This window comes from Aquarana catesbeiana, linkage group LG06, assembly GCF_042186555.1.
Source record: "Aquarana catesbeiana isolate 2022-GZ linkage group LG06, ASM4218655v1, whole genome shotgun sequence".
Taxonomy (NCBI): domain Eukaryota; kingdom Metazoa; phylum Chordata; class Amphibia; order Anura; family Ranidae; genus Aquarana; species Aquarana catesbeiana.
The window spans coordinates 157,467,356-157,495,035 of record NC_133329.1 but is presented as its reverse complement, the minus strand read 5'-3'; the positions used below and the strand labels follow the sequence as shown (position 1 = coordinate 157,495,035).

Here is a 27,680-nt window from a genome sequence, read left to right as displayed (position 1 = left end):
TATGTGTAAAAGTCATAAACTTCCCCCAATAAACAACATGTGTCATGACCATTCCTTCAGCACAACTGTAACTAGATACATTGTGCCTCCAGCAACAACAGAACTGAACATCCGAGAAGTGCTAATTGCCATAAACTGGGTCTAGTCAGTACGTCAAGAAAATAAATTCATAAAAACCTGATACTTTGTACAAGTAAGGAAGTTTATGTCTGCCAGACGAACTGAAAACTACAACCCAAATTTCAAAAAAGCTGGGAAGCTGTGTAAAATCTACGTAAAAACAGAATGCAATAATTTGCAAATCTCAAACCCATATATTTTATTGACACTAGAAATTAGAAAACAACAAATGGTTAAACTGAGAAAATGTACCATTTTAAGAAAAAAAAATTAAAAAAGGTAATGTTGAAATTAACGGCAGCAACAGTTGGGACAAGGCAACAAAAAGCCTGCAAATTACAACCCTAATTCCCCAAAATTTGGGACAGGGACATGCCGCCCCCCCCCCCCCCCCCCCACACACACACCCACCCTTTTAATACCACTCTGTAAATGTGTAATCAGTAAATGAGGCCAGTTGCGGGAGAGAAATGTTGTCCCGTTCCTGCCTGAGAATATGCTGCTCTAAAACCTAGATATATCTTTCAGCATTGATGGTGCCTTTCCAAAATTGTTGACTTTTGAACTGAGTGCTGATAACAAGCCAGAAGTTCCCTCTCCTCTTTAGTTCGGAGGATGTGGGACCCATAAGTGCCATAAACATTGTCAAATTTCGATTTGTTTGACTACAGAACAGTTTACCACTTTGCAACAGACCATTTTAAATGAGCTTTGGCCCAGAGAAGACAACCGTGTTTTTGGATCATGTTCAGATATGTCTTCTTTTTTGCATGATAGAGCTTTACCATTTTTAGATAGCACAGTGAACAGTGTTCAGACAGTGATTTTTTGGAAGTATTCCTGAGCCCATGCAGTGTTGTCCATCACAGAATCATGCCTGTTTATAATGTAGTATTATCTGAGGGCCTGAAGATCGCAGGCATACAATATTGCGTTTTGGCCTTGTCCCTTGTGCACAGAGATTTCTCAGAATATTTTGATGATATTATGTATTGTAGATGATATATTTAAAGTCTTTGCAATTTTACGTTGAGAAACATTATTATGAAATTGTTTGATAATTTTAGACATAGCTTTTGTCAGATTGGTGAACCTCTACCCATCTTTACTTCTGAGACACTCTGACTCTCTAAGATGCACTTTTTATACCCAGTCATGTTGCTGACCTCTTGCCAATTAACCCAATTAATTGCAATCGTCCAGCTCTTCCTTATTAGTATCATTTACTTTTGCCAGCTTTTTGTTGCCCTGTCCCAACTTTTTTTAAATGTGTTGCGGTCATCAATTTCAAAATTACTTTTTTTTCCCCCTTAAAGTAAAACATTTTCTCAGTTTAAAGATTCAATATGTTTTCTATTGTGAATAAAATATGGGTTTATGAGATTGGCAAATCATTACATTCTGTTTTTACGTAGATTTTATACAGCGCCCCAATGTTTTTGGAATTGGGGTTGTACTGCAGAATAGAAACTTTTTTTGTATAATGAATTTAAAGGGAATCTAAAGGCAGAAGGTTTTTTTTTTTTTTTAATCTTAATGCATTATATGCATTAAGATTAAAAGATCTGTGTGTAGCAGCCCCCCTAATACTTACCTGAGCCCATCTTTATCCAGCGATGTTGCAGGAGTGTTTAAGCTGCCTTCATCATTGGCTGAGACAGCAGCACGGCACGATTGGCTCCCACTATAATCAATCAAAATCATTCAGCCAATCAGGAGAGAGAGGGTGTGGGGCTGGGTCGCGGCTCCATGTCTGAATGGACACAAGGTGCTGTGACTCGGCTCGGGTGCCCCTATAGCAAGCTGCTTGCTGTGGGGGCACTCAACAGGAGGAAGGGGCCAGGAGCACAGTAGAGGGACCTGAGAGGAGGAGGATCCAGGCTGCTCTGTGCAAAATCGATTGCATAGAGCAGGTAGGTATAACAATTTTTTTTTTTTTTTTAAACATGAAATTTTACAATCACTTTAGTTTTGTTTTGTTTTTTAATAGTAAATGGTATTTTATTTAAAAGAAAATTTATATATATATATATATATATATATATATATATATATATATATATATATATATATATATATATATATATATATATATATATTTTCATAATAATGACGTTGACAATATAGTTACAGCTAGCAGTTATTCATTTAAGCATACAATGACATCTAATAGTTAAAGCATTTTAGCAATCATATTCCTAGCAGTATTGACGGCTCATAGTAGGAGTGGAAAAGGGGGGGGGTCTAGGAAGGGGGAGAAGAGAGGGGGGGGGGGCGGAAGATAGGGAAGGGGTTATATAAATCCTACACCAGAATAACATTGCTATGTAGCTGCTGCCACAAGACACTATAGGATAGAGTCAGAGCACCGGGGATTACCAACTGCCCAGGGTCTCCTATCCATGTGCATCAAACCATGGAGACCAGACTTTATCAAATTTTTTAGGGCAATTTCTACTCTCATATGTCAACTTGTACAAAGGTAGGCAGAGTTTATCGTGGTCATATGTACACACATATGTTGTGTGTGTGTGTGTTTGGGGGGGGGGGTTCGGGCTGCTTCCACCTGAGAAGAATCTCCCGTCTGGCATAGTATAGAGCATAGAACAGGAACAGTTTGTCATATCTGGATGCTTCAATGTTTTCCATATTGCCCAGTAGTGCCAAAGCAGGATCCAACGTTTGGGGAATGGTCCAAGTCCCCAAACGTGCCCAGGACTTCCATCACTCCCTCCCAGTATGGACGTAACACAGGGTATGACCATACCATGTGAAAAAAAGTACCAGGAGACACGCCACATCTGGAGCAGAGAGCGTTCGTTCCCAGATATATACTGGCTAGCCTCACTGGGGTATAATATGCCCTATGTAGGAACTTAATTTGAATGAAGCGATCCCTTGCTGAGATCATTTTTGTGGTATAGTCAGACACTATATCTTCCCAACTATTGTCTGTCAGCTCTGGGATGTCAGTCTTCCATTTATTAAAAACCTTAGTCAGGGATGTCATATGTGCAAGTGAAAGGTAGAAGTAGAGGGAGAACAGGGGTTTGTCCATGATTTTAGCAATGAGCAGTTGTTCAACTGCGTCAGTCTGAAGGGTCAGGGTGCCAGGGAACTGGGCCTGTACCGCATGTTTTAGTTGATAGTACCTGAACTTCATGGAAGCAGGGACATTATGTTTAGCTTTCAGTGTTTCAAAGGAGGAAAAGGACCGATCATGATAGATATGTTTAATAGTTACTATCCCCCTGACCGCCCACAACTGAGGGTCCGGAAGCCCATAGAGATGTGATAGCAGGGGATTACCCCACAGGGGCATATGGGGGGAGATGACCGAATCAGACTTGCCTTTTGCCATACCTGTATAGTTGTACGCATTAAAGACGTTACCTGGGGGTGGGCCTTGGGCCCTCTGTAGGGTAAGTTAGTTAACGCCGCATAGGATCCCAGGATGGCCGCCTCAAGGGTCACCGCAGGGTTCTGTCTGGGCTGGTCAAACCACCACCGGACAGTTACCAGGACTGCCGCCCAAAAGTAGAGCTGGAAATGTGGCAACGCCAGTCCTCCCTGGGATAGGGGGAGCTGGAGCATCTTCCTTGCCAGTCTTGGAGCTTTCCCAGCCCAGACAAAAGTGGAAACAATTGAATCCAATTTTTGAAAAAAGGATTTGGGAATGAGGCACGGAGTGTTCCTGAAAAAGTAGGTGAACTTGGGGAGATGGACCATTTTTACCAAATTCACTCTGCCCACCGGAGACAGCGGTAGGGTCCTCCAAAGTTGGCATTTCTTGCCAAATTGGGTCAGGAGGAGGGAGAGGTTATCTTCCATGTAGGCTTGGCGGGACTCTCTAACAATTACCCCGAGATATTTAAATTCATCTACCCATTGGAGTGGTGTGTTGGTAGCCACCCTGGGGCCCGAGCTATTAAGGGAAAAAAGGACTGACTTATCCCAGTTGATGCGAACCCCAGAGTATCTGCCGAATTGATCTATTATCTCAAGTGCAGAGCTCAGGGAGGCTCCTGCATCGGCCAAGTACAGCAGGGTGTCATCCGCGTATAGCAAGATTTTTTCCTGAAGCACTCCAACCTGTATTCCCTTGACCTGTGGATTTTGGCTTAGGAGGATTGCCATGGGCTCAATTGCCAGTGCAAAGAGTCCCTGGGACAGGCGACAACCCTGCCTGGTACCCCTTTGCAGTCTAAAGGGGGGGGGGGGACAACAGGACATTAACCTGTATCCAGGCAGTCGGATCCCTGTATAGAAGTTGAATCCAGGAAATAAACCTGGGCCCAAATCCAAAGCGTTCCAATACCTCCCATAGGAAAAGCCATTTGACAGAGTCGAATGCCTTTTCAGCCTCAAGCGCTGCCACCACACCCGTATCCCCCTCTGCAGCTAAGTCTATATGGGTAAATAGCCTACGAATATTGATGTCCGTTCCTCTGCCCGGCATAAAGCCAGAATGATCCGGGTGGACCAAGGCCGTGATCACCCGGCTCAGCCTGTTTGCCAAGATTTTGGCCAGTAATTTGGCATCCACATTGATCAGAGAAAATCGGGCGATAGGACTTGCAGAGTTCGGGATCCTTGCCCGGCTTAGGGATGACCACTATCACCACCTCTGACATGGAGGCCGGCAGGATCCCATCCCTCAATGAAGCCAGGAGCATGGAGTGAAATTTGGGGGCCAGTTCCTCAGCATACATTCGGTAAAATTCAGTGGGGAACCCATCTGGACCTGGTGTTTTCCCGGCCTGGAGTGAGGAGATGGCCTGGTGTACCTCCTTGAGGGTAATGGGAGAGTCAAGTTGATCTCTATATGTTTCAGTCAGAACAGGGAAGTCTACATCTGAAAGGTATATATGCAGATCCTCCATAGAGTAGTCAACCCGAGAAGAGTAAAGTTCAGTATAGTAAGACGCGAAGCCCTCATTGATCGCCCTGGAGGAAGTCTGTCTGACTCCATCTCCGTCAACCAGTGATGGGACACTCATAGAGGCCAACTGTTCCCTGACTAACCACGCCAGCAATCGACCCCCACGTTCATCCTCCTCAAAGATCCTCTGCGTCTGCTGGAGCAGCTTCTTTTTGGTAAGTGATGTGCGGATAAGCATAACCTCCCTGGTGCTCTCCTGGAGCTTAGCATGAAGTTCTGGATCTCCGTTTTGAGTATATTGCCGCTCCAAAGAGGCGGCCCTATCCTCAGCCCTGACCAAGTCTGCCTTATTCTGTCTACGGACTCCACCAATGAGTGATTGATAATGGTCTCTCGAGGAGGCCTTAAAGGCATCCCACACTACCGCTGCTGGGGCCGACCCAAGGTTAGTTGCCCAGTAGGCGTCCATTTGTATGCGGAGTCCGGAATCCACCTCCGGGTCAGAGATACAGAATCTTGATAACCTCCACAATCTATCCGTGGGAGACCCCTTCAAGGACAGCTTGAGGAGCAGTGGAGCATGATCGGATATACCCCTTGGAAGGATTGATATCTGCTGCACCCTGGGCAACAGAGGTCTCCCCGCATACCAAAGTCAATGCGTGAGAGAGTTCTGTGAGTGGCTGAGTGACAGGTAAAAGATTTGTCTGAGGGATGTTGCCACCTCCACAGGTCCGTTAGCCCATATGTTTCTGCCCAGACCGATAATTCTGAGGTAGGTCCTCCAGTGGATTTAAAGCGGTCTACCCCGGATTAGGCGACATGTTAAAGTCCCCCGTAATCAATAGGTTATCTGTACTGTACTTAGCAAGAAGGGGGCCCAGTTTATGGAGTAATCTGATTGAGGCAGGGGGAGGAATATAGATACCACCAGCACCACCTCCAGGCTCTCTACCTTTGCATGCATTATTATATATCGTCCATCCGGGTCGAGCACCAACCCCAGAAGCTGAAACGGTAGGGACTTGCGCACAAGTATGCCAACCCCCCGGCAAAGTTTGAATATGTTGAATGGTAGTGATGGCCAACCCAGGGTTTCTTAAGGCTAAGGATCTTCCTCCCCACCAAGTGGGTCTCCTGGAGGACGCAAATGTGAGGGTTATGGGATTTTAGAAACTGGAACACCAGTGACCGCTTCACTGGGGAATTAAGACCCCTTGTATTCCATGAGACCATGGAATAACGATGACATTTAGGTGCCCAATATATCAATAATGGAGAGCATTCAGGGGAACGGCCTGACCCGGTTAGGTTTGTTTTTAAGGTGTAACTTAGCAATATCAAGCAACCAGGTTTGTTTTAGGTACTCTTTAACTGTGACTTTCAGTTCCGTGTGCTCCAGCAACCTCACTGCTGCCTTTTCAAACACAGGACTCAGTGCGATTCTTTAGAATGAGCTGCTTGGACAGAACAAAGGGAAAAAGAAAAACTGAATGTGTTGCATGCTGCCACTAATCACAAGCTTGCCACTTCCAAACCTGAACACACCAGCTGCAATCTGTAAAACTGTACAGGTTACCTTCACAATCCAACCTTTCGCTAGTTAAACTGTATTTGGGGCTTGATGTTTCAGGAAGAAAGCCTGTTAAGAATTTAAACGATAGGGGTTGATTTACGTAAGGCAAACAGGCTGTTCGCTTTGCAAAGGAAATTTGTTTCCAAGCATAGTAAAGGGGGGTACAGCTCTGCTGTCATCCTCCAAGTATGTCAAAATGCGTTTTTTTTAATGATATTTTTGCACTTGGTTGGGTATTCTTTGCAAAGTGAAACTATGCCACAGTGAGCAGCTCATTTGAATTTAGTAAATTAGGCTTGACAACACGTACCAAAATTTGGTGCATGTGCACCGCTGTCTGTTCCACAGAAGACGGTCTAATGACTGGCTTCTGTCAAATGGTCATGCTGGAAAACCAGAATTCACTCAGTGCTTGCAGCCATGGCTGCAGCACTCATCTGTGTTTTCTTGGTCCCTCTGTCAGAATACAACAAAGCAGTGGGGGAGATCCCTGCATCTGCACCCCTGTTTGTGTTGATTCAGGGATCTCTGAGTTTTTTTGTTAAAAAAAAAAAAACAAAAAAAAAAAAAAAAAACAACACACAACAATGCGTGTATACTCTGCTCTGGCTCCATGACAACATTAAGATAAAAGATAGCCATTTAGAAACCCAGTCGATAAAGCGGATTCTCTGACATAGATTACTTACAGGGCTATTGTACTCTTGTGAATAGCTTGTAGCAAAGTAGACTGCATAGAAACAACCACCCAATATTGAGATCACAATGATATTCAAAAACAAGCGCAAGGCATAGATTCTCATGGTCTCTCTCCGTGTCCGCTTCTCTTTCCTCTGGCGTTCCGTTTCTTCTGCCAAGTCTGTCTGTAAAAATAACAGTGAAGTTATAAAAGTACTTTTATTTTATGTTTCCAAAATTATCTTTCTGAAGAGAAGCTTTTAAATGCACGCTAAATTGGAACAAACAAAGTTCGCTGGTCATATTTATACCGTCTGTTAAGCCATACAGGTCAGTAAAGAGGAGTCTGGATACATTTGACAGGATATGGGGACTATGAATGGACTCTCATCTAAGGAACAGTGATACAATAAATACAATCATTTTGTAATTTAATGTTATTAAAAAACAACCATTTAAACCAACATACCATTTAAAGTCCATTTCCAGGTTCCCAAATACACACTAAGCCTATATCCATCTCTACATTTATTAAATTTGAAGTAGAAATGCCTCTATTATGAAACTATAATGGCTGTCACGTGACAACCGCTGTCTTTTGTCTGCAGTGCATTTCGCAGGCTTCAATGGTGCTCACAAGTCAAAATGTTGTTACCTATGCACAGTAATATAAGGCAGTACACAGTTGGCTCATGATGAATGATGCTGCATGCAGTTGGCTCATAGGAAGGGTTGAACGATGCTAGGCGACATTTAACACAGCACTGCATTCTAAAACAGCTGGCTGCTGTCAGTGCAGGGGCAGTTAGACCCCTTTCACACTGGCAGCGCCCAGGCCGTTAGCCCTAAAATGGCCAGCACCTTAAAAACATTTTTTTGTAAAAAGCGCTCTTCGACCGCTAGCGGGGTGCTTTCTACCAAAAAAGCCCCGTTTTGCGATGCCTTCATAGCACTTTGAAAGAGCTGCCCATTCATTGCAATGGGCAGGCCGTCTTGGGAGCGCTATTTACAGCACTCCCAAACCGCCCCAAAGATGCTGCTTGCAGGACTTTTCATAATGTTTCGCAAGCACACTCTCCAGTGTGAAAAGACACACTGCAATGAATGGGAGGCGCTTTTCAGATGCTATTTCTAGCGCTAAAGCGCTTGAAAACCGCCTCAGTGTGAAAGTAGCTTTGGCTGTAGTTGGGCTGTGGTAAAGCGCTACATATCTGCATTTTATTGCTGCTTAATGTATTACACCTCCCCACTGTGTTGCAGTGTGAACCGGCATCAATTCAGTGTGAAAAGAACCTGGAGTTGGGCTTTAAATATGTAAAAAGCTCTTCAACTGCCAAAATTTTTTTATATTTGCATAGAAAGTCCCAAAATACCAGTTCCTGCCTATGCAATTGGTTCAGTGATTTTCCCATAAGCTTTTTCCTTGTTTCAAAAGAGGTACAGATCATGTGTATATGGCAGTCCCTCCTATTTCCTTTTATATGCCAGAATTGATAGGGGAGAGAATGTGAAATTTCATGTTTACTAAACTGTTTTATTTTAAGAATCACTGGTCTAAATTTTTGTTTAAAATTTTGTATACAAGTAGCCTGTAGAGGAAGTTGCTCTAAGCCAGTGGTTCTCAACTCCTGTCCTCAGGACCCACTAACAGGCCAGGTTTGCAAGATAACTGAAATGCATCACAGGTGATATAATTTGCTGCTCAGTGATTGCAGTATTCAAGTCTGAATCTTCCCAAGGTAATACTTAAAATCTGACATGATAGTGGGTCCCAAGGACAGGAGTTGAGAACCACTGCTCTAAGCAAAAACATGAGTTTTGCTTTCAATGGTGAGATTAAAATTCTTTGTAACATAAGTTATGTAGCTTGGCGGTCATTGTTCTCATAGGTCAAACTGTGTGCTCTCCTCCTGTGAATCTAAAAATGTAAAAAACAGGTTCTACTGATCCCCAGCAGCGAGAGGTGCACAATCATGTCTCAAACACAATAACTCCAGAGAACTTACTTTTAACTCAAGCGAAAGACTGCTGTGCTTTAGATCAGCATAATTCTGGTCTGTGATGCAGAAATCCCAGCCGGCAAATATTTTATTACAGTAACTCTGAAACCGATCTTTATCAAGTACCAGGCTCTGCTTAAAACCTTTTACTGCCCTGAAAAAATTGTAATTCGCCAAAATTATGAATGCATAACAAACCAGCTGGAAAATAACAATAGGTAGTCAGCAAAGGAAAAAGAAAAAACTTTACCTCTTTACAATCCAGACAATGCTTAGGAGCAAATAGGCAAACGTGACCATGATATAGGCAAGAGGCAGACTATATTGGACGATGTAAACAGTGACTGTGTCTATGGTGTAATAACCATAGAACAGATACGTCAGTTCGAGAAAACCCTGCAAGAAACAAACACAGTATTGTAATATTTTTACTAAAACTGAGCCTTGGTTAAAGGAAGCCTGTACTGAGGAAAAGTATAAGCTGCTGTTGCTTAGGCCTCATTCACATGGGATTATATTGCCATCTGTGTCAACAAATCCAGCGGACTACAGCAACTGGATTCATAAATAGATGAGAATAGCTTCAGCCAGTCAGCTTTTAACAAAATCAATGACGGGCTAACAAAGGCCGCATTGGTTTTCCCCCAGGGCAATCGTCTCTCCCCAACCACAGATAATCTCTCTATGTGCGATTTTATTCAAACAGCAGCAGACAGCTGTGGCCGCTGTCAGCCTGTCATTTTTTTTTGTACATGCTGAGCCGCAGCAACTGTCTGCATTTACCTGTGAATCCAGCTGCAGGAAACCACTGGATTCTTGCTGCATCTGGCAATAAAATCCCATGTGAATGAGACCTAAAAAAGTGTATGTGTACACAAGAACAAATAGTTCATTTATTGCAGTATACCAGTTCTTAGGTTTTGTGGCTGTATTAGTTTTCTTTACTACGTTTTTCTCTTATTTTCTTCTGATAAGCCTGCCATTAACACACTTGCTTTCCTAAGGTGTCAACACTCACTCGCCATACTGTACCTATGGAGAAGCTACAGTACAGCCGAGGTTGCTACCTTAGACCAGAGGTCTCCAAACTGCAGCCTGCGGGGCAGATGTTGCCCTTTGCTTGCCTTTATCTGGCCCTTGTAGAACTATTCCTTCCACTGATACAAGGTGCGTTTTCTTCTGCTGACACCTAAGATTGGGCACTATTCCTCCCACTGACACCAATGATGGAGCACAATTCCTCCCACTGACACCAATAATGTAATTTGCTTAAATCTCACTGACCACCAAGCCTATGGCACTGTTTACTCCCACCAATGCCACGGCATATTCTACTCCCACTGGCCATAGTCTGCCCCCCCCCCCCCAAAGGTTGGAGGACAGTAAACTGGTCCTTTGTTTTGAAAGTTTGGAGACCCCTGCCTTAGGCAGAAGTGTGTAATGCCTACAGATCACCTCCAACTTTTCCTATCTCTATTTAATTAGGGGAGGGGGATTCTGTAGTCTGGGCAGGGCTGAAAACATGGCTAACAGAAAACTGTGCAGCAGAAGCATAGAGGACAGAAAGTTAAACATTCATTGGATTTCTGGAAGGTACAACAAGTATATATTTGCACTTATTAAACAGATATAACAAAAACATTTTCAATTGTATAAACAGACCAAAAATCAGCAAAATAGTTGAAGTTCAATTTTACGGTTTAAATACACTTACTGGGAACAAGCATGGAGATGAACAGGTTTGATTTCACTGTCTGCATACTTGTTCTAGATCAACGATTTAAGAAATAATTAAACTAGAGGCAATCAAGCAACCTGAATGTTTAGAAATTGAAATATTGTCAGATTGAAATTTTCACCAGCTTCTGATTATCTAAGGGTCTGAAATTTTCACTTGCAGCACCTAATATGAGGTGGTGTCATGCACAATGGGATTATCTGTTCATATTATGGAGATGGCAAAAGAATTAATGAATTACCATTACTGGGCTTGTAATAACTTTTATTTAAGTCACCTAAGAATGTGAGATGCCAGAGGGTTATTCAGACGATTAACAACCAATAAAAAACAGAAATATCTGTTTTTGGCAGAGTGACCATTCTACTGCTTGCTAAGCCTTAAACATATTTCACTGTCCATAGCCACATTTAAAAAGTTGGAGCTGGAAACCATGTAGGCAAATAAAATAAGAGAGATTCAAACCATTTGCTATTGGAAGTAAGGCTTTCCCTATAGAACACTTTTCATACATTATTCTCTAAAACAATTTTAAATGCAACAAATATAAGTATCTGATTTTTTTTTTATATCAGCCTCCTGTAACCCTCAATACAACAACAAGACAGGCAGAGGGAAAGCAATTACTAAAAATTGAAAAAGCCATACAGCACAGCCCAGATGGCAATAAATGGCTTTAGTGGTTTTATTGGTTAAAGTACTGAACACTAACCAAAAGAATACATATGTCACAAAATAGCTACTAGACAAAAACAAAATAAACAAACAAAAAGTACCAACTATACCTCGTCACTGACACAATAACTTTTTGCTAAACCTATCCTAAAGCTCCATTCACACTTGGGCGATCTGAATCTCGGGCAGAATCGTTGCGATTTCAAATCGAGGCAAAACGTGGGGCGCGTTTGCGATGCCATTACTTTTTAATGGCGCACCAAACTGTGGTGCCATTTTGCCGCGTCACAAATCGTGCACAAGGGAATCCTGGTATGTGTGTTGCCCACGATTTTGCCACGATTTGTTGCATGGCAAAAATCGCAACGTGATTGGGGTGCCATTAAATAATGGCATTGCAAACGCCTCCCGCAAATTGGAATCGCGCAGATTCCGTCCGCAATTCAAATCGCCTAGGTGTGAATGGAACCTAAAAGTCAGATAAGTGTAGATACTGGAGACCAAACTGAAGCCTACTTTGAACACTAGGCATGTGAATAGACATTGTGGACTTTCCATGAGAAAGGGATCTCCATTGTGTACCCTCACAAGAATGGAATTTGCCTTGTATGGCAACCAAACAGTACTTCTCTTTGTTGTCAGTGGGATGACAGTAGCTCTACAGAAGACAAAGCACATACCGTTCCAGAAAGAAAGTCTATAATATTATTGTAGAAATACAGAAGTCCTTTGCTGACTGGTGAGTACTCTGCACATTCAGGTGCTGCCAAGAAAAAAAAAGGCAAGATGTAGAAATAAATTACAGGTTTGAAAGTGCTTGCAGTGGTCATAGTTAACAAAAGTTGCAACTTACCAATGCCAGAGGCAATGATTTGGCTGCTGTTAAAAATTCCTTGTATGGAAATGGCAACTGGCAGTGTTGTAAAACAAAACATCAGTAGGAATATGACAAAATTCAGCATCACTAAGAATCTCAGAAAAGAGAAATAAGACCCAATGCCAGTGCCAAATTTACCTGAAAACAATAAATAAAAATTATATATATATATATATATATATATATTAAAACAATTATGTAACAGAATCCATGTATAGCTATGATAGAAGACAGTTTGGGCTATAAGCAGAATTAGTGATAGATGGTTAAACACTATCACCATATACACTTTATGTTCTTAACAACTAAATTACTCATGGTATAGAAATTTTATATTACAGTATTTGGATTTTTACAGTCTGTTACCACAATCCTTTTATGGCCACCCAAAGCTTATCCGACAGCCTTTTTTGGAACTATCATACTAGAAGAGTATCAGCTTAAATCTTCACTTATTTATTTGTTTCAAGAGAGTTCTGAGCTTCATCCAAAAAAATAAATAATAGGCCTGCAGAACCATAGAACCCCTAAAATCCATGCACACTGTGCAGTCCAGCTAGCCTCATTTAAAAAAAAAAAAAAAATTATTGCAATTAACTTGCATTTCTTTGTTTCTTGGTTTTGTTAAACTCGAAATCTAATGCCGTGTACACACGGGCGGACTTTTCGACCGGACTGGTCTGACGGGACGAATCTGTCGGACAATCCGACCGTGTGTGGGCTTCGGACCTGCAGCAGACTTTCTTTCAAAAATCAGACGGACTTTAGATTTGGAACATGTTTCAAATCTTTCCGACGGACAAGAGTCCGGTCGAAAAATCCGCTCGTCTGTATGCTAGTCCGATGGACGAAAACCAATGCTAGGGCAGCTATTGGCTACTGGCTATCAACTTCCTTATTTTATTCCGATCGTACGTCATCACGTACGAATCCGTCGGACTTTGGTTTGATCGTGTGCAGGCAAGTCCGTTTCTTTCGAAAGTCCGTCGGACCTTTGATGCCGAAAAGTCCGCCGTGTGTACACGGCATTAGTTTTACAACTCAGAAGGTTCTCAAAAGCTTTTATCTGAACTGCTTAAAAGGTGCTAAAAGGAGGCGTGGCTTAGTAATGGCCGAGTGAGGAAGCCTTTGCTGAGATCTTCCGGCATTGTCCCTCTCCTTCCCGCAAATTGACGGCTTTCACTAAGTGGATGTAAGGCATGATAACTACCAAAAAGGTACAGGACACGTTCATCGGCCAGAGGTCCACGGTCACTGACTCCCCGGAGCGGCATAAAGAGATACTTCAAGGATCCGCAGATGACCTCACCGGGCGCCATTGCGACTTCACCACGTGTTCAGTCTATGGTTGGGACAAGTAAGTTGGACTCGCCGGCATCTCCCAACTCTTCTGCTGCTTCAGACTTTCCAGCGGTATTCCGGGAAGACATGGCTGGTTCGTCTCAACGTCTTGGTGACATACCTGAAGACCTCCAGAGCATACTGCTAGCCCTCCCCACCAAGCCGGACATTGAGGCTCTACTCTCTAGATCAGACATGGAGTCCCTGATACTCCGGGTAGAGGAAGCACATAGTCGGGACATTCAGGAGCTCAGGACAGAGATGCATGAACTCACAGAACGTGTGGACTCTAGCGATCTAATGATCTCGTCCCTCACACGGCGGGTCATTGCCCTGGAACGCTCGCAGGAGTCACAGGCTGCTCAGACCACAGACCTGCAACTCCATTTAGAGGATTTGGAAGACCGCAGCCGCCGCAACAACTTGCGGCTGCGGGGCATTCCTGAGGCTACGGGGTCAGAGGATCTGGCGGTGACGGTCACGGTCGTCTTTCAAAAAGTCCTGGGAACCATACCGCCTCTACTGGAACTAGATCGGGTTCACAGAACCCTGGGACCCAAGTCCTCGGACCTGGACAGACCACGTGACGTTCTTTGCAGGCTTCATAGGTATACTCAGAAGGAGCTCATTCTTCGCAAGGCATGGGAACATGGCGATGTGGAGTTTGATGGAGCTGCAATCAAAATTCTCCCAGACCTGTTGAGAGCCATGCTCCAGAGAAGAGCCCTCCTGAGACCGGCCCTGGACTTAGCCAGACGACAGGGTTGTACATACCGCTGGGGTTATTCCCTGGCGGTTACATTTCGTAACGGAGCTGCCTCCTTCACCTCGCGCACTCCGACGGAGTTGCCAGCCTTTTTTGATTTCTTGGCTACTGAGCCAGTCCCAGACTGGCTTGCTTTTGTCCCGAGACCGATGGGCAGTTCGGGACCCGCCACGCAGAGACTCCCCTCACTTCCCTGCCAGCAGAGATCTCGGAGGAGAACCCGGCACGTCCCGATGAGGTGACACGTGAGTTGTGATCATGGAGCTTTCTCCCAGCCCAAACTTCAATTTAGCTTCAATCAGCTCACTTTGCCCCTGTCTTGTTTATTGTGACCCGCTTACTTGTGCCGGTTACCCAGCAATGCCCGTGGGCATCCCCCCCTTTTCTTTTACTAGACAATGGAGCCGACGTGCATCATAGCACAGACTTCTCATCTCCTTCCATGCACCATTGCAGGTAATCCCGGAAAGATACCGGAACCTATTAAGAGACACCAACACCAAGACACCATAGGAGGTAACCTTCGGCCATGCCGAGATGTGTATTAATGGACGCCCCTCAGACGCTGCTTCTAGGTGGAGAGTCCCAAGAGACTTACCAATCTGTAGATAGTATACACGGTTCATGTTTGTATGGCCCTGTGGCCTCTAATGTTGACTGCAGGCCAAGAAGCATATTTATATACAGGTAATTGGGTTACCCCCGGCTGTGGGGGAGTTATCATAGTCGATGCCATATGAACCTTCAACATGAATAGCACTAGGCCATATTAAAGAACATATCACATAAACCTAGGTTATCCCCAGTATGCTTGTTGTCTGTGCCTGGGTGGGGGTGCTCGACCCTCCCTCCTCTCGTCCAAAGCTGCGCCAAGTGTGATACCAGATGGATGGCGGTAGGGGGGAGGGGCGGTCGCCACCATCCTCCATTGTTTAGAGTCTCCGGATTTATGTGCATGAGCAATGGAGGGTAATAATGTGGTCTATATTTATGGATGGTATCTACCTAGATCTGAAGACCACGTCTGCCTTCGGATCTATGCCTGACTGGGAGGGGGGATGGTGTATATGTGGGTGGGTTGTGGAGTGACTGGCGGGAGACCTCCGTTCTCTATCTTACCTACCCGCTGTTTGGGCCCTCCTTCTGGAGAAAGGAGGTATTTTATAGATGACACATAGAAGTGGGTTCACAAGTTTGTACTCAATGTTTAGCAATTATAAAGAGTAGGAAGCTTATCGTTATTGGTAGGAGTTGGCTGGGAGTAAGTATAATGACTGTAGACGAAGTAATTATATGCACAGTTTATCTGGAAAACTGCATCCTATCTGTGCAAAAACTAGCTTATACTTTCTCTCAATCAGCCTTATGACCGTCACCGCAAGTACTATGTCACATATCACCATATTAGGGGATTGAGAGGGGTAGTCAGTGGACTCCTCACTGGCTATTTCTTTCCACAACCCAAACTAGGCCTACGCTCGATTACCAGACTTGGTCTGGGGAGCATTATAGCACTATTGTGCCACTCCTTTGGAGTATAGCTATTGCACTCATTTAGTGCGTTTTAGATACCATTTCACTCTCTTTCTTACTTTTCTCTCTTTCTCCTCTTTACTATTCTACTCCCCCTTCTCGCTTGTCCCTCTCCCACTTTTCTTGGCCTCTGAACCCTATCCCTCCCCTCTTCCGGGCAACATGGAGGCGGTGAATGTTTTTTCATTACATACGAAAGGCTTAAACGTGCCGGAAAAAAGATGGATGCTCTTACATGACCTAAAACACCATAGGACGGACCTGGCACTACTCCGGGAGACATTTTAAAAGTGGTAACCTTCCCATATTGAAAAATAAATTCTTCCCATTGGTGTACCTCTCCACTAATGGGTCCACTAAGACCAGGGGAGTGTCCATACTCATCTCAAATAGAGTTCCTTGGAAGTGTACGGATATAAAATCTGATCCGGAGGGAAGATACTTGGTTCCTTAGGGGTGAGATTGGTGGTGTTCAGGTGACCCTTGCAAACATCTATGCACCTAACTGTCACCAAGACCACTTCCTTAACAAAATCATAGATGCCCTATTGGAGTTAACTGGGGGCCACCTCATAAAAGGCGGTGACTTTAATGTCCCGCTAATTCCTTCTGAGGACACTTCCTCAGGGAATTCTTCAGTCGCACCTAACATTAGGAAACGAATATCCAGGACACTACACAAGGCACAGTTGATTGATGTCTGGAGACTCCTCCACCCGACTGAACGTGACTACACCTTTTACTCTACCCCACACAAACGTGTGTTTAGAACCAAAGAGTGGGTATTTTTAAGGTGCACATCAATTGAATAGATATCAAATATTTTTGTATAAAAATATTTTTATTTTATTAGGAAAGTACAATAAAAATATATTTTTTTCACATAAAAATGTAAAAAGGAGATTTATATATGGTAGTGCCACATGTGCAGATTGCACATTGCAGATGCAGTAACACAGCAAAAACGATGTACTTCCCAACATGTTTCGCCCATCTGTCGGGCTTCCTCAGGGGATGCTGGTCACATGCAGAATACACTGCTTTGCTTGGCTGTCACAGTACGATTGCCTACCTGTATCTCCTAGAAGAAGGGGGGGGGAAGAGGGGAGAACGGGGTAGGTCTGCCAGGATAAATGCTGCCGCCGTACCGAGGGAGCACCGCGCTGAAGGTGAACATAGATGGTACAAAAAGGCCAGCTAAAGTATAGAAGAAAACGATAGTGTCTTATAATGTGTGAGGGTAAGCTGGAAATAACCTTCACATCATCATGGCACACAATAAATAGTAGGGGTTAACACTCTCAGAGGCAGATACGGCAGCTGGCTTAATGCCAGGGACCACACACCTCCCAGGATACAAATCACTTTAAAGGAATACCTAATAAAACACAAAACATACTATGTAGTACCTGCTGCTGAATGTCAACAGTAAAGAGGACCAAGTCCTTCAGTATAAGCATCAGAGCAGCACAGAGCGGTCACAAGCATGATACATTTAACACAAATAAGCTAATTAGGTGAGTACCTGAGTGGAGAGTTTGATGTGCATGGGTCCCTTGGTTTCTGCAGCATAAACTGGCTGCTAACAGCGGCTTTAAATACCATCTATCTGGTTCTAATACCGGAAGCGGACCATGGACTGGGCTGCACAGGTGTAAGCATCGTCGTGGCTGCTTACTCCCCTGTCTGCCGCCAGGTCCTAAGGTCCGGAAGGCAGGACAAGATGGGGAGCTCCCTCTGGTGGTGAACGGGAGAAATCTCAGGTCTCAAGAGACACAGTGAGATAAAGAGGCCAGGACAGCAGACACATGACAGCACAGTGAGACGGGTGCCCTGCTGAGGGAACAGAGACACCCTGGGTGTCCATACGGTCACCCAATGATGCGCAGGAGAGCCCTGATGAGCGAAAGCATCCCCCCCATGAAAAAGGATGACATGGCAAACCGATAACGGGATGTAACTGGGCCCTGGAAAGCAACGCATAAGACAGGAGGATGCACATACATTTACAGAAAAAGAGAGAACTTTTTTTAATATATATTACAATAAAGCAAGAATACAATAGCTTGAAAAATGAATAGAATAAAACAGACAAAGTCACAAAATATTAGATATGGCAACAAATGTGAAAACCAAGACTGCATGTATTTCAACTTAGCTATAATTATCATTCAACATTATAGCTTTACCAAAACAATTGCTCTCAAAGATGTTTTTAACACAATCAAAATTTCTCTCTTTTTCTGTAAATGCATGTGCATCCTCCTGTCTTATGCGTTGCTTTCCAGGACCCAGTTACATCCCATTATCGGTTTGCCATGTCATCCGTTTTCATGGGGGGGATGCTTTTGCCCATCGGGGCTCTCCTGCGCATCATTGGGTGACCGTATGGACACCCAGGGTGTCTCTGTTCCCTCAGGGCACCCGTCTCACTGTGCTGTCATGTGTCTGCTGTCCTGGCCTCTTTATCTCACTGTATCTCTTGAGACCTGAGATTTCTCCCGTTCACCACCAGAGGGAGCTCCCTGTCTTGTCCTGCCTTCCGGATCTTAGGACCCGGCGGCAGACAGGGGAGTAAGCAGCCACGACGATGCTTACACCTGTGCAGCCCAGTCCATGGTCCGCTTCCGGTATTAGAACCGGATGGATGGTATTTAAAGCCGCTGTTAGCTGCCAGTTTATGCTGCAGAAACCAAGGGACCCATGCACATCAAACACTCCACTCAGGTACTCACCTAATTAGCTTATTTGTGTTAAATTTATCATGCTTGTGACCGCTCTGATGCTTATACTGAAGGACTTGGTCCTCTTTACTGTTGACATTGAGCAGCAGGTACTACATAGTATGTTTTGTGTTTAATTATTAGGTATTCCTTTAAAGTGATTTGTATCCTGGGAGGTGTGTGGTCCCTGGCATTAAGTCAGCTGCCGTATCTGCCTCTGTGAGTGTTAACCCTACTATTTATTGTGTGCCATGATGATGTGAAGGCTATTTCCAGCTTACCCTCACACATTATAAGACACTATCGTTTTCTTCTATACTTTAGCTGGCCTTTTTGTACCATCTACGCTCACCTTCAGCGCAGGGCTCCCTCGGTACGGTGGCAGCATTTATCCTGGCAGACCTACCCCGTTCACCCCTCTCTCCCCCCCCTTCTTCTAGGAGATACATGTAGGCAATCGCACTGTGACAGCCAAGATGCACATGCATGCAATTTGAATAAATGAATCCATATTTTCTGTACTCATGTTCTGTTCTAACATACAACTATTGCTATATGTTTTTCGCTAGAAGGCAGTGTATTCTGCGTGTGACCAGAGGAAGCCCGACAGATGGGCGAAACATGTTGGGAAGTACATCGTTTTTGCTGTGTTACTGCATCTGCAATTAAATACATGTGGCACTTCCATATATAAATCTCCTTTTTACATTTTTATGTGAAAAAAATATATTTTTATTGTACTTTCCTAATATAATAAGAATCTTTTTATACAAAAATATTTGATATCTATTCAATTGATGTGCACCTTAAAAATCCCCACTCTCTTTGGTTCTAAACATTCTTTTTTGGGATGTGGTGCTAGAAATTAAACTTGGGCTCATGCTCATATCATTTTCGTACCCTACACAAACATTACTCAAGGATTGACTACTTCCTACTTCCACATGCCCAACTGCACGCCCTTCTAGATTCCAAGATAGGGTCCATTACGTGGTCTGACCACGCCCTGCCACGCCCTGACTGACAACATCACCACTAGATCAAAGACCTGGAGACTAAATGAAAGCCTCCTACAGGACGAAGAGGTACTTAAAGATGTACTAAAGGAATTAGATGATTACTTTAAAACCAATAATACTCCTGACAGCGACCCCGGAATTATGTGAGAAGCCCATAAGGCGGTGATCCGCCGAGTCTTAATTAAGCATGGGGCACGCATTAAACGGACACGCTCGATACAGATGACATCTCTTCTCCATGACTTACACTTAGCGGAAGCAAGACACAAACACGCTCAAACTCCAGCTGGAGAGGTGGAAATTATGCAATTACGTAACAAAATCACCGATTTAATGCAGTTTCGGGCGAAAGCCGCGCTACAAATTTGTCGTCAAGTAACGTACGAATCAGGGAACAAATGTGGTAAATTACTTGCCAAATCATTGAGGGAACAGATCCTTGCTAATTATATCCCCCACATTATGTCGTCTTCTGGTCAGAAGATTACACACACACAGAAGATAGCAACAGAGTTCAGGGAATTTTATTCCTCTCTTTACAACTTACAAAAGACACCTACACTGCAACCGCAAATAGAGGATTATCTGCTTAAATCTGGTATGCCTAAACTACCAGCAGAATTCAGTGAGTTACTAGACAAACCCATCGCCTTGGAAGAAATACAGAAGGCAGTGGAGTCCATGAAATCAGGGAAAGCACCGGGACCGGATGGCTTTATGGCCCAATACTACAAAGTTTTACTACCGTCCCTGGGAGAACCCATGCACAAACTCTTCAACTCACTGGATTCTGGAGCACATATCCCCAGGGACACCCTAACAGCACATATTACGGTAATCCCCAAGGAAGGGAAAAACGCTACGGTCTGTGGGAGCTATAGGCCAATCTCACTACTTAATGTTGATCTCAAAATATTTACGAAACTACTGTCTACTAGGATCCATACATACCTCCCATCCATTTAGATCAGGTTGGGTTTGTCCCCACAAGAGAAGCCAGGGACAATACAATACAACTAAAGTATTCAACATACTACATGTAGTTAATCAGAATAAGACTCCCTGTATCTTCCTAAGCACGGACGCGGAGAAGGCCTTCGACAGGGTGGATTGGAACTTCATGACCTCCGTCTTAAGACATGTAGGATTGGGAGACAGGATGCTTAATTGGATTGATTCAATTTACACTGACCCTACAGCTCGGGTCCGTGTGAATGGAGTCCTGTCAGCTCCCTTTGCGATCAAGAATGGAACATACCAGGGGTGTCCATTGTCCCCACTCCTCTTCGCCCTGTCTCTGGAGCCCTTTCTGCGAACCGTACGTGCCCACCCGGATATAACTGGAGTGACTATGGGAGAGACACAGCAGAAAATTGCTGCTTATGCAGATGACATGTTGTTTACTCTCACTAACACAGTAGTTTCTCTCCCCAATTTGCTACAAGATTTCAAAACATATGGTAGTATTTCCAACCTGAAGATCAATTTTAACAAGTCTGAAGCCATGAGTGTGGGATTGCCCTCACGCCTTCTCACTGCTTTAAGGGATAGTTTCAATTTTAAATGGACTAACACAGCCCTAAAATATTTAGGCACATATATTCCCCCCAAAATGTCCCAGTTATTTGCTCTGAACTTTCCTCCACTATTGTCCTCGGTCCGGGCCTTACTTACCGCTTGGAACACAGGGTTACATTCATGGTTTGGTAGATGCAACATCCTCAAGATGTGCATCCTCCCAAAGTGCCTGTACCTTCTACAGGCTCTACCGATCCAAATACCCTCTCATTATTTTGACCAGACCAGTGCCCTTTTCTCTAACTTTTTATGGGCAAACAAAAGGCCCAGACTTAATAAACGACTGCTCACACTACCCAAACTATATGGAGGCTTGGCGGTACCAGATCTCCGCAAATACCAGCAAGCAACCCATTTGACCAGACTTATTGACTGGAACCGGCATCAGCCCACTAAATTGTGGACCCAGCTGGAACAGACCCAAAGTGCAGTACCATTGAACAGAGCACCCTGGTGTCATGACTTACTAGAACTATCCCTTGATAGGTGTAACTACGCAAACTTTATCATCTCTCTTCACACGCTTACAACTTATGTCTCTTAACTCCCCGTTACGCCCGATTTTGGGAACTCCAGATTTCGCTCCAGGATACATGGACCCAGTCTTTCAATCCCTGCGTGGCCTAGGCTACTTCCAGGCATCCCACTTTGTCACAAATGGTCAGTGGCCCTCCACAGCTGACCTCATGAGCCCAGAAGGGCCGTTTCATCTAGATTTCTGGAGGGCTCTTCAACTTAATCATTATCTTAAAACATTACCTCCTCCTGGAAGTCTTGATCGGACCTTGACTACCTACGAAACGTATTGCTCAGAGGAGGGAGCCCTACCTCACACGCTGTCGGCCACTTACCAATTGTTGATTACACCACCAGAAAACCACCAAATACACGCCCATATTTGCCAACAGTCCCGATTTTCCGGGACAATCCAGATTTTGGGACCCTCGTCCCGAATGGAGGCTGTCCCGAATTCGGATTTCCATCAGGAAAATCGGGAATGTTGTTTTTTTTTAATTTTTGGAGCAGCTGGCTCCAGTAAAATGGCCGCTGGCGCCGCCGCTCGATCTTCCCCCTAATATTCAGTGGAGAGAGGAAGGGGGCTCGATCCGTGCAGTCAATGAATTGGCTTCTTTAGCTGCACGGATCGGCCCCTCCCCTCTCCACTGAACACACGGCGCCGGTGTCTTGCCGAAAAGTTCCTCAGCTCGGCTGTTTCCACCGGCTCGTACTGCGCAAGCGATGCGCCTGGCAGTACAGGGGGTCCTTACTTGCCGAGGGGAACTTTTTCGGCAGAACACCGGCCGCTCCTGGACAAGGGGAGGGTCTGCACTAATAGAGAGGGGGGCTGCACAGATGGAGGGGGGTCTGCACAGATGGAGGGGGGTCTGCACTGATGGAGGGGGGTCTGCACTGAGGGGGTCTATACTGACTCTGCTGGGGGCACCTGATGCGAGGACAGACTCTGCTGGGGGCACCTGATGCAAGGAGGGACTCTGCCGGGGGCACCCGATGCAAGCACAGACTCTGCTGGGGACACCTGATGCAAGGACAGACTCTGCTGGTGGCAGGCGACGTGGCTAGTGACACGCTCAGGGATCCCACTGATTCGGCATTATGGTGAGTTGAACGATTTAATTTTATATTACAATGTAATAATAGAAATAATGCGATTCAATCATCCTAACACCATAACAACCATGGTGCCGGGATGACTGAAGTGCTAACACCAGGTGTTTGGAGTATCTTTATCTGCTGATTGTTAAACTTTCTAGAATACACATATTTTTATGGTGTAGGATCTGGGGCTGCTGTCCCGTCATTCCCCTCTCCCTCTCCATCCCTCATTCATCTGAGACTCTAACCACACCCTCTTGAGCCACACCCATTTAAGCCATGTCCACTATTTCACGTAAACCACGCCCATTCTTCACCGTCGCACTTGTATTTTTACTAAACCACGCCTACAAACGAATGCCCCGCCCCCTAATTATTGTACGGCTCCACCTACAGCCAAAAAAATATCCCACATTTTTTTTTTGCAATGTTGGCAACTATGCACGCCCTCAGGGCATGGAAAAGGGATATACAGTGTACTTTTACGTCACGGCAAAAACAAAACATTCTATACTTCACATTTAAATCCTCGATATGCACAAAGATGCAAGAAACTAATTTTAAACTACTCACCAGATGGTACAATACACCTGCAAAACTACAAAAGTTCTTCCCATCTTCCTCTGGACTCTGCTGGAGATGCCGGGAGACCGGGGTACGATTCTCCATATCTTTTGGACCTGCCCCATGCTGGGGCAGTTCTGGAAGACCATACAGCAGACGATACAAAAATTCACAGAACGCCCTATCTTGGCTGACCCTGGCTTCTTCCTGTTACATGCGACTAGCATGTCGGGCAAAGCATACAAAAAAATCTTTGATCCGCCATCTATTAGATGCAGCAAAGTCATGTATCCCACTACTGTGGAAGTCTACCAAACCCCCAACCATGGGTATGTGGCTCAGAAAAGTAGAAGACATCAGGAAAATGGAGGATCTTATCCTCACGGCCCGACATCAAAATGATCTGTACACCAAAACCTGGTCGAATCGGCCGTCCAGAAGGGCCGTCCAGATATGTTTAGGACTCACGGCAGTGTTGAATACTTTATACATTGTTTAGCAGAATATATATGTCTCTGTAATGGAAGATAATATTGCTGTGTTCTCAGTTATGATGTTGTAAGAGGCTGCGTCCTCGAATTTTATACTTGTTCATGATGTTACATTGGGGCATTGCCCTTTCTTATGCTTGAATAAACTTATATTTGAAAAAAAAAAAAAAAGTGCTAAAAGTTATTCTCTGTCCTAATTTATTTTTTAAAAATGGGCAAAAAATGTGGGGATGGAAAAAAAACCCCCAAATGTCGGCAACTGGATAAATTATTACCCGATATGAGAACCCCATAATTACCAGAGCATCGAAAATACAGCACCAAGTCATAGGGAAAATAATGTGCTTACAATTATGCATCAGCAGTTTTTTTTTTCTTTATTTGGGGCTGAAACACACCTTTGCAATGCTAACATGTGTTACACAATGTGCATTAATGAAGCCCACAAGAACGGACAGGCTACAATTGGGCCTTATGCCACGTACACACGATCGGAAATGCCGCTAGCAAAACTCAGATGAGAGCTTTTTGTCGGAAAATGTGACAGTGTGTATGCTTCACCTGTCTTTTGCTGGCGGAATTCCAGCCAGCAAAAGATTGAGAGCATGTTCTCCATTTTTCAGTCGGGAAAAGTTCATATCCAAAAATGTGTTTGTATGCAATTCGGACGCGAAAAAATCACGCATGCTCGGAAATGATTTGACGCATGCTCGGAAGCATTGAACCTAATTTTCTCAGCTCGTCATAGTGTTGTACATCACCGCGTTCTTGACGGTTGAAAGTTCAGAGAACTTTTGTGTGACTGTGTATGCAAGGCAAGCTTGAGCGAAATTTCGTCGGAAAAACCATCCAAGTTTTTTGTAATGGAAATTCCGATCGTGTGTATGCGGCATTAAGCTGGTCAACCCCTCATATTCAGGGACACTGGAAACACTACATATACAGCGCATCCGGAAAGTATTCACAGAGCTTCACTTTTTTCACATTTTATTACATTACAGCCTTATTCCAAAATGGATTAAAGTCATTATTTTCCTTAACTCCTTCAGATCCGCGCTATAGCCGAATGACAGCTACAGCGCGGATCTGCTTTGCCGGGAGGACATCTATTGATGTCCTCCCCTTTGCAAGCTGGCCACGCCCCCCTGAAGGGCGCGCTCTGTGATCACTCGAGTCAATGAGACTTGGGTCATCACGTGATCAGCTGTCAGCCAATGACAGTTAATCTAGTGATGTAAACAGAAAATCGGTAATCGTTTTTTTTTTTTCCTTCTCACTCTAACAGCATGAGGAGAAAAAAGAGCCGATCGCTGGCTTCTGTTGAAGGGAAATCGGTCCCAAGCAGGGAGAGGTGAAGCCGCCTCATATGTGCCCACAAGTACCGCCTGCCAGTGCCACCAATCAGTGCCCACCAGTACATCAGTGCCACTTATCAATGCCCATGAGTGACACCTATCAATGCCCACCAGTGGTGCCAATCAGTGCCACCTAGCAGTGCTGCCTATCAGTGTCACCTACCAGTGCCCATCACTGCCACCCATCAATGCCCTTTAGTGCCCATCAGTGGCGCCTTATCAGTGCCCATCAGTGCAGCCTCATCAGCGTACATCAATGAAGGAGAAAAATTACCAGTTTGCAAAATTTATTAACAAAATATAAAACGGTTTTGACCCGACACATCATGGATCACGGTAAATAGTCGCTGACAGCGGCCGTTTACCACATGATCGCTCCGTCAATGACGGAGCGATCACATGTAAACAAACCGGCGTCACGTCCGATTCCTCCCTCCCCTCCCTGTACAGATCTGTACAGTGCGAGTGGAGAGGGGAGAGATAGAGTGCTGCAGCACCGTGGGCTGGATGTGTAGTGCCCACAATGCTGATATGTGCCCACTCCAGCCATTCAGCCAGCCATACCATCCATCCTCAGCCATACATACTCATCCATCCATCAATCCTCAGCCATACATACTCATCCATCCATCCATCCTCAGCCATACATACTCATCCATCCATCCATCCTCAGCCATACGTACCCAGCCACACCCAGCCGTGCTCATTCATGCTCAGTCATCCCATCCATACTCAGCCATCCCCATCCATGGCTCATCCATGCCACATCAGTTCTCATTCATGCCACATCCATGCCACTACAGTGCCTCACAAAAATGTAATAGGTAGTCAAATTAGATTTGAAACTTATGCCCCTAGAACACCTGACGGTGCTCCCTGCATGTTGGGCCTCTATATGTGGCCAGGCTGTGTAAAAGTCTCCCACATGTGGTATCACCACACTCAGGAGGAGTAGGAGAATCTATTTTGGGGTGCAATTTTTGGTATGTACATGCTGTGTGTTAGAAATATTGTATAAATGGACAACTTTGTGTAAAAAAAAAAAAAAAAAATGCGTTTTCATTTTCTTTACACGTTTTCCAAAAACTTGTAGAAAAAAAAAAAATGACATGTTCAAAAGACTCATTATGCCTCAGATTATACATTGGGTTGTTTTCTTTCCAAAATGGGGTCATTTTTGGGGCGTTTCCATTGTCCTAGTGCTCCAGGGACTTCAAAAGTGTAAGAGGTAGTCTTAGATGTGTAATTTATGCTCCAAGAACGCCTGGCGGTGTTTTCCCTGCATGTTGCACCTCTGTATGTGGCCACATTGTGTAAAAGTCTCATGCATGTGGTATCTCCATACATTCATGAGGAGTAGTAGAATGTGTTTTGGGGTGTACTTTGTGCTATCCATATGCTGTGTGTGAGATTTTGATTGATTTTGATTTGATTTTGCAAAGAATTGTTGGAAAAAATGGCAACTTCAAAAAACTCACCATGCCTCTTACTAAATACCTTGGAATGTCTACTTTCCAAAAAGGGGTCATTTGGGGGGTATTTGTACTTTTCTGGCATGTTAGGGTCTCAAGAAATGAGATAGGCCGTCAGTACATCAGGTGTGATCAATTTTCAGAGATTGGCACCATAGCTTGTGGACTCCATAACTTTCACAAAGACCAAATAATTTACACCAATTTGGGTTATTTTTACCAAAGATATGTAGTAGTATAAATTTTGCCCAAAATTTATGAAGAAAAATTACTAATTTGCAAAATTTTATAACAAAAAACTGAGAAAAAAATTTTTTTTTTCTTTTACAGAATTTTCGGTCTTTTTTCTTTTATAGTGCAAAAAATTAAAAACCCAGCAGTGATTCAATACCACTAAAAGAAAGCTCTATTTTTGTGAAAAAAAGGACAGAAATGTCATATAAGTACAATGCTGGTCTGGTTAGGAAGGGGGTTTAAGTGCCCAGTGGTCAAGTGGTTAAAAAAAAAAAAAAAAAAAAAAAGATAATAATATCAGTCTTTTTTTTATTTATTCCCAGCCTTTTCTCAATACTTTGTTGAAGCACCTTTGGCACCAATTACAGCCTCAAGTCGTTTTGACTATGATGCTACAAGCTTGGCACATCTATTTTTGGGCAGTTTCTCCCATTCTTTTTTTGC

The 27,680-nt window shown here is 44.1% G+C and overlaps 1 protein-coding gene across 2 annotated transcripts in view; it reads right to left on the bottom strand.

Moving 5' to 3' along the window:
- TMC7 (transmembrane channel like 7) overlaps window positions 1-27,680 on the bottom strand; it is a 149,322-nt gene that overhangs the window by 41,332 nt on the left and 80,310 nt on the right. For both annotated transcript variants that reach the window (XR_012235021.1, XM_073591109.1), the window contains exons 4-8: window positions 12,523-12,684; window positions 12,350-12,432; window positions 9,507-9,652; window positions 9,263-9,410; window positions 7,268-7,441 (exon numbers count right to left, since the gene is read on the bottom strand). Coding sequence is in view for 1 of the 2 variants with exons in the window: in XM_073591109.1 (XP_073447210.1) it covers window positions 7,268-7,441; window positions 9,263-9,410; window positions 9,507-9,652; window positions 12,350-12,432; window positions 12,523-12,684 (713 nt within the window). In the remaining variant the exon portion in view is untranslated. The remainder of the gene's footprint in view (window positions 1-7,267; window positions 7,442-9,262; window positions 9,411-9,506; window positions 9,653-12,349; window positions 12,433-12,522; window positions 12,685-27,680) is intronic.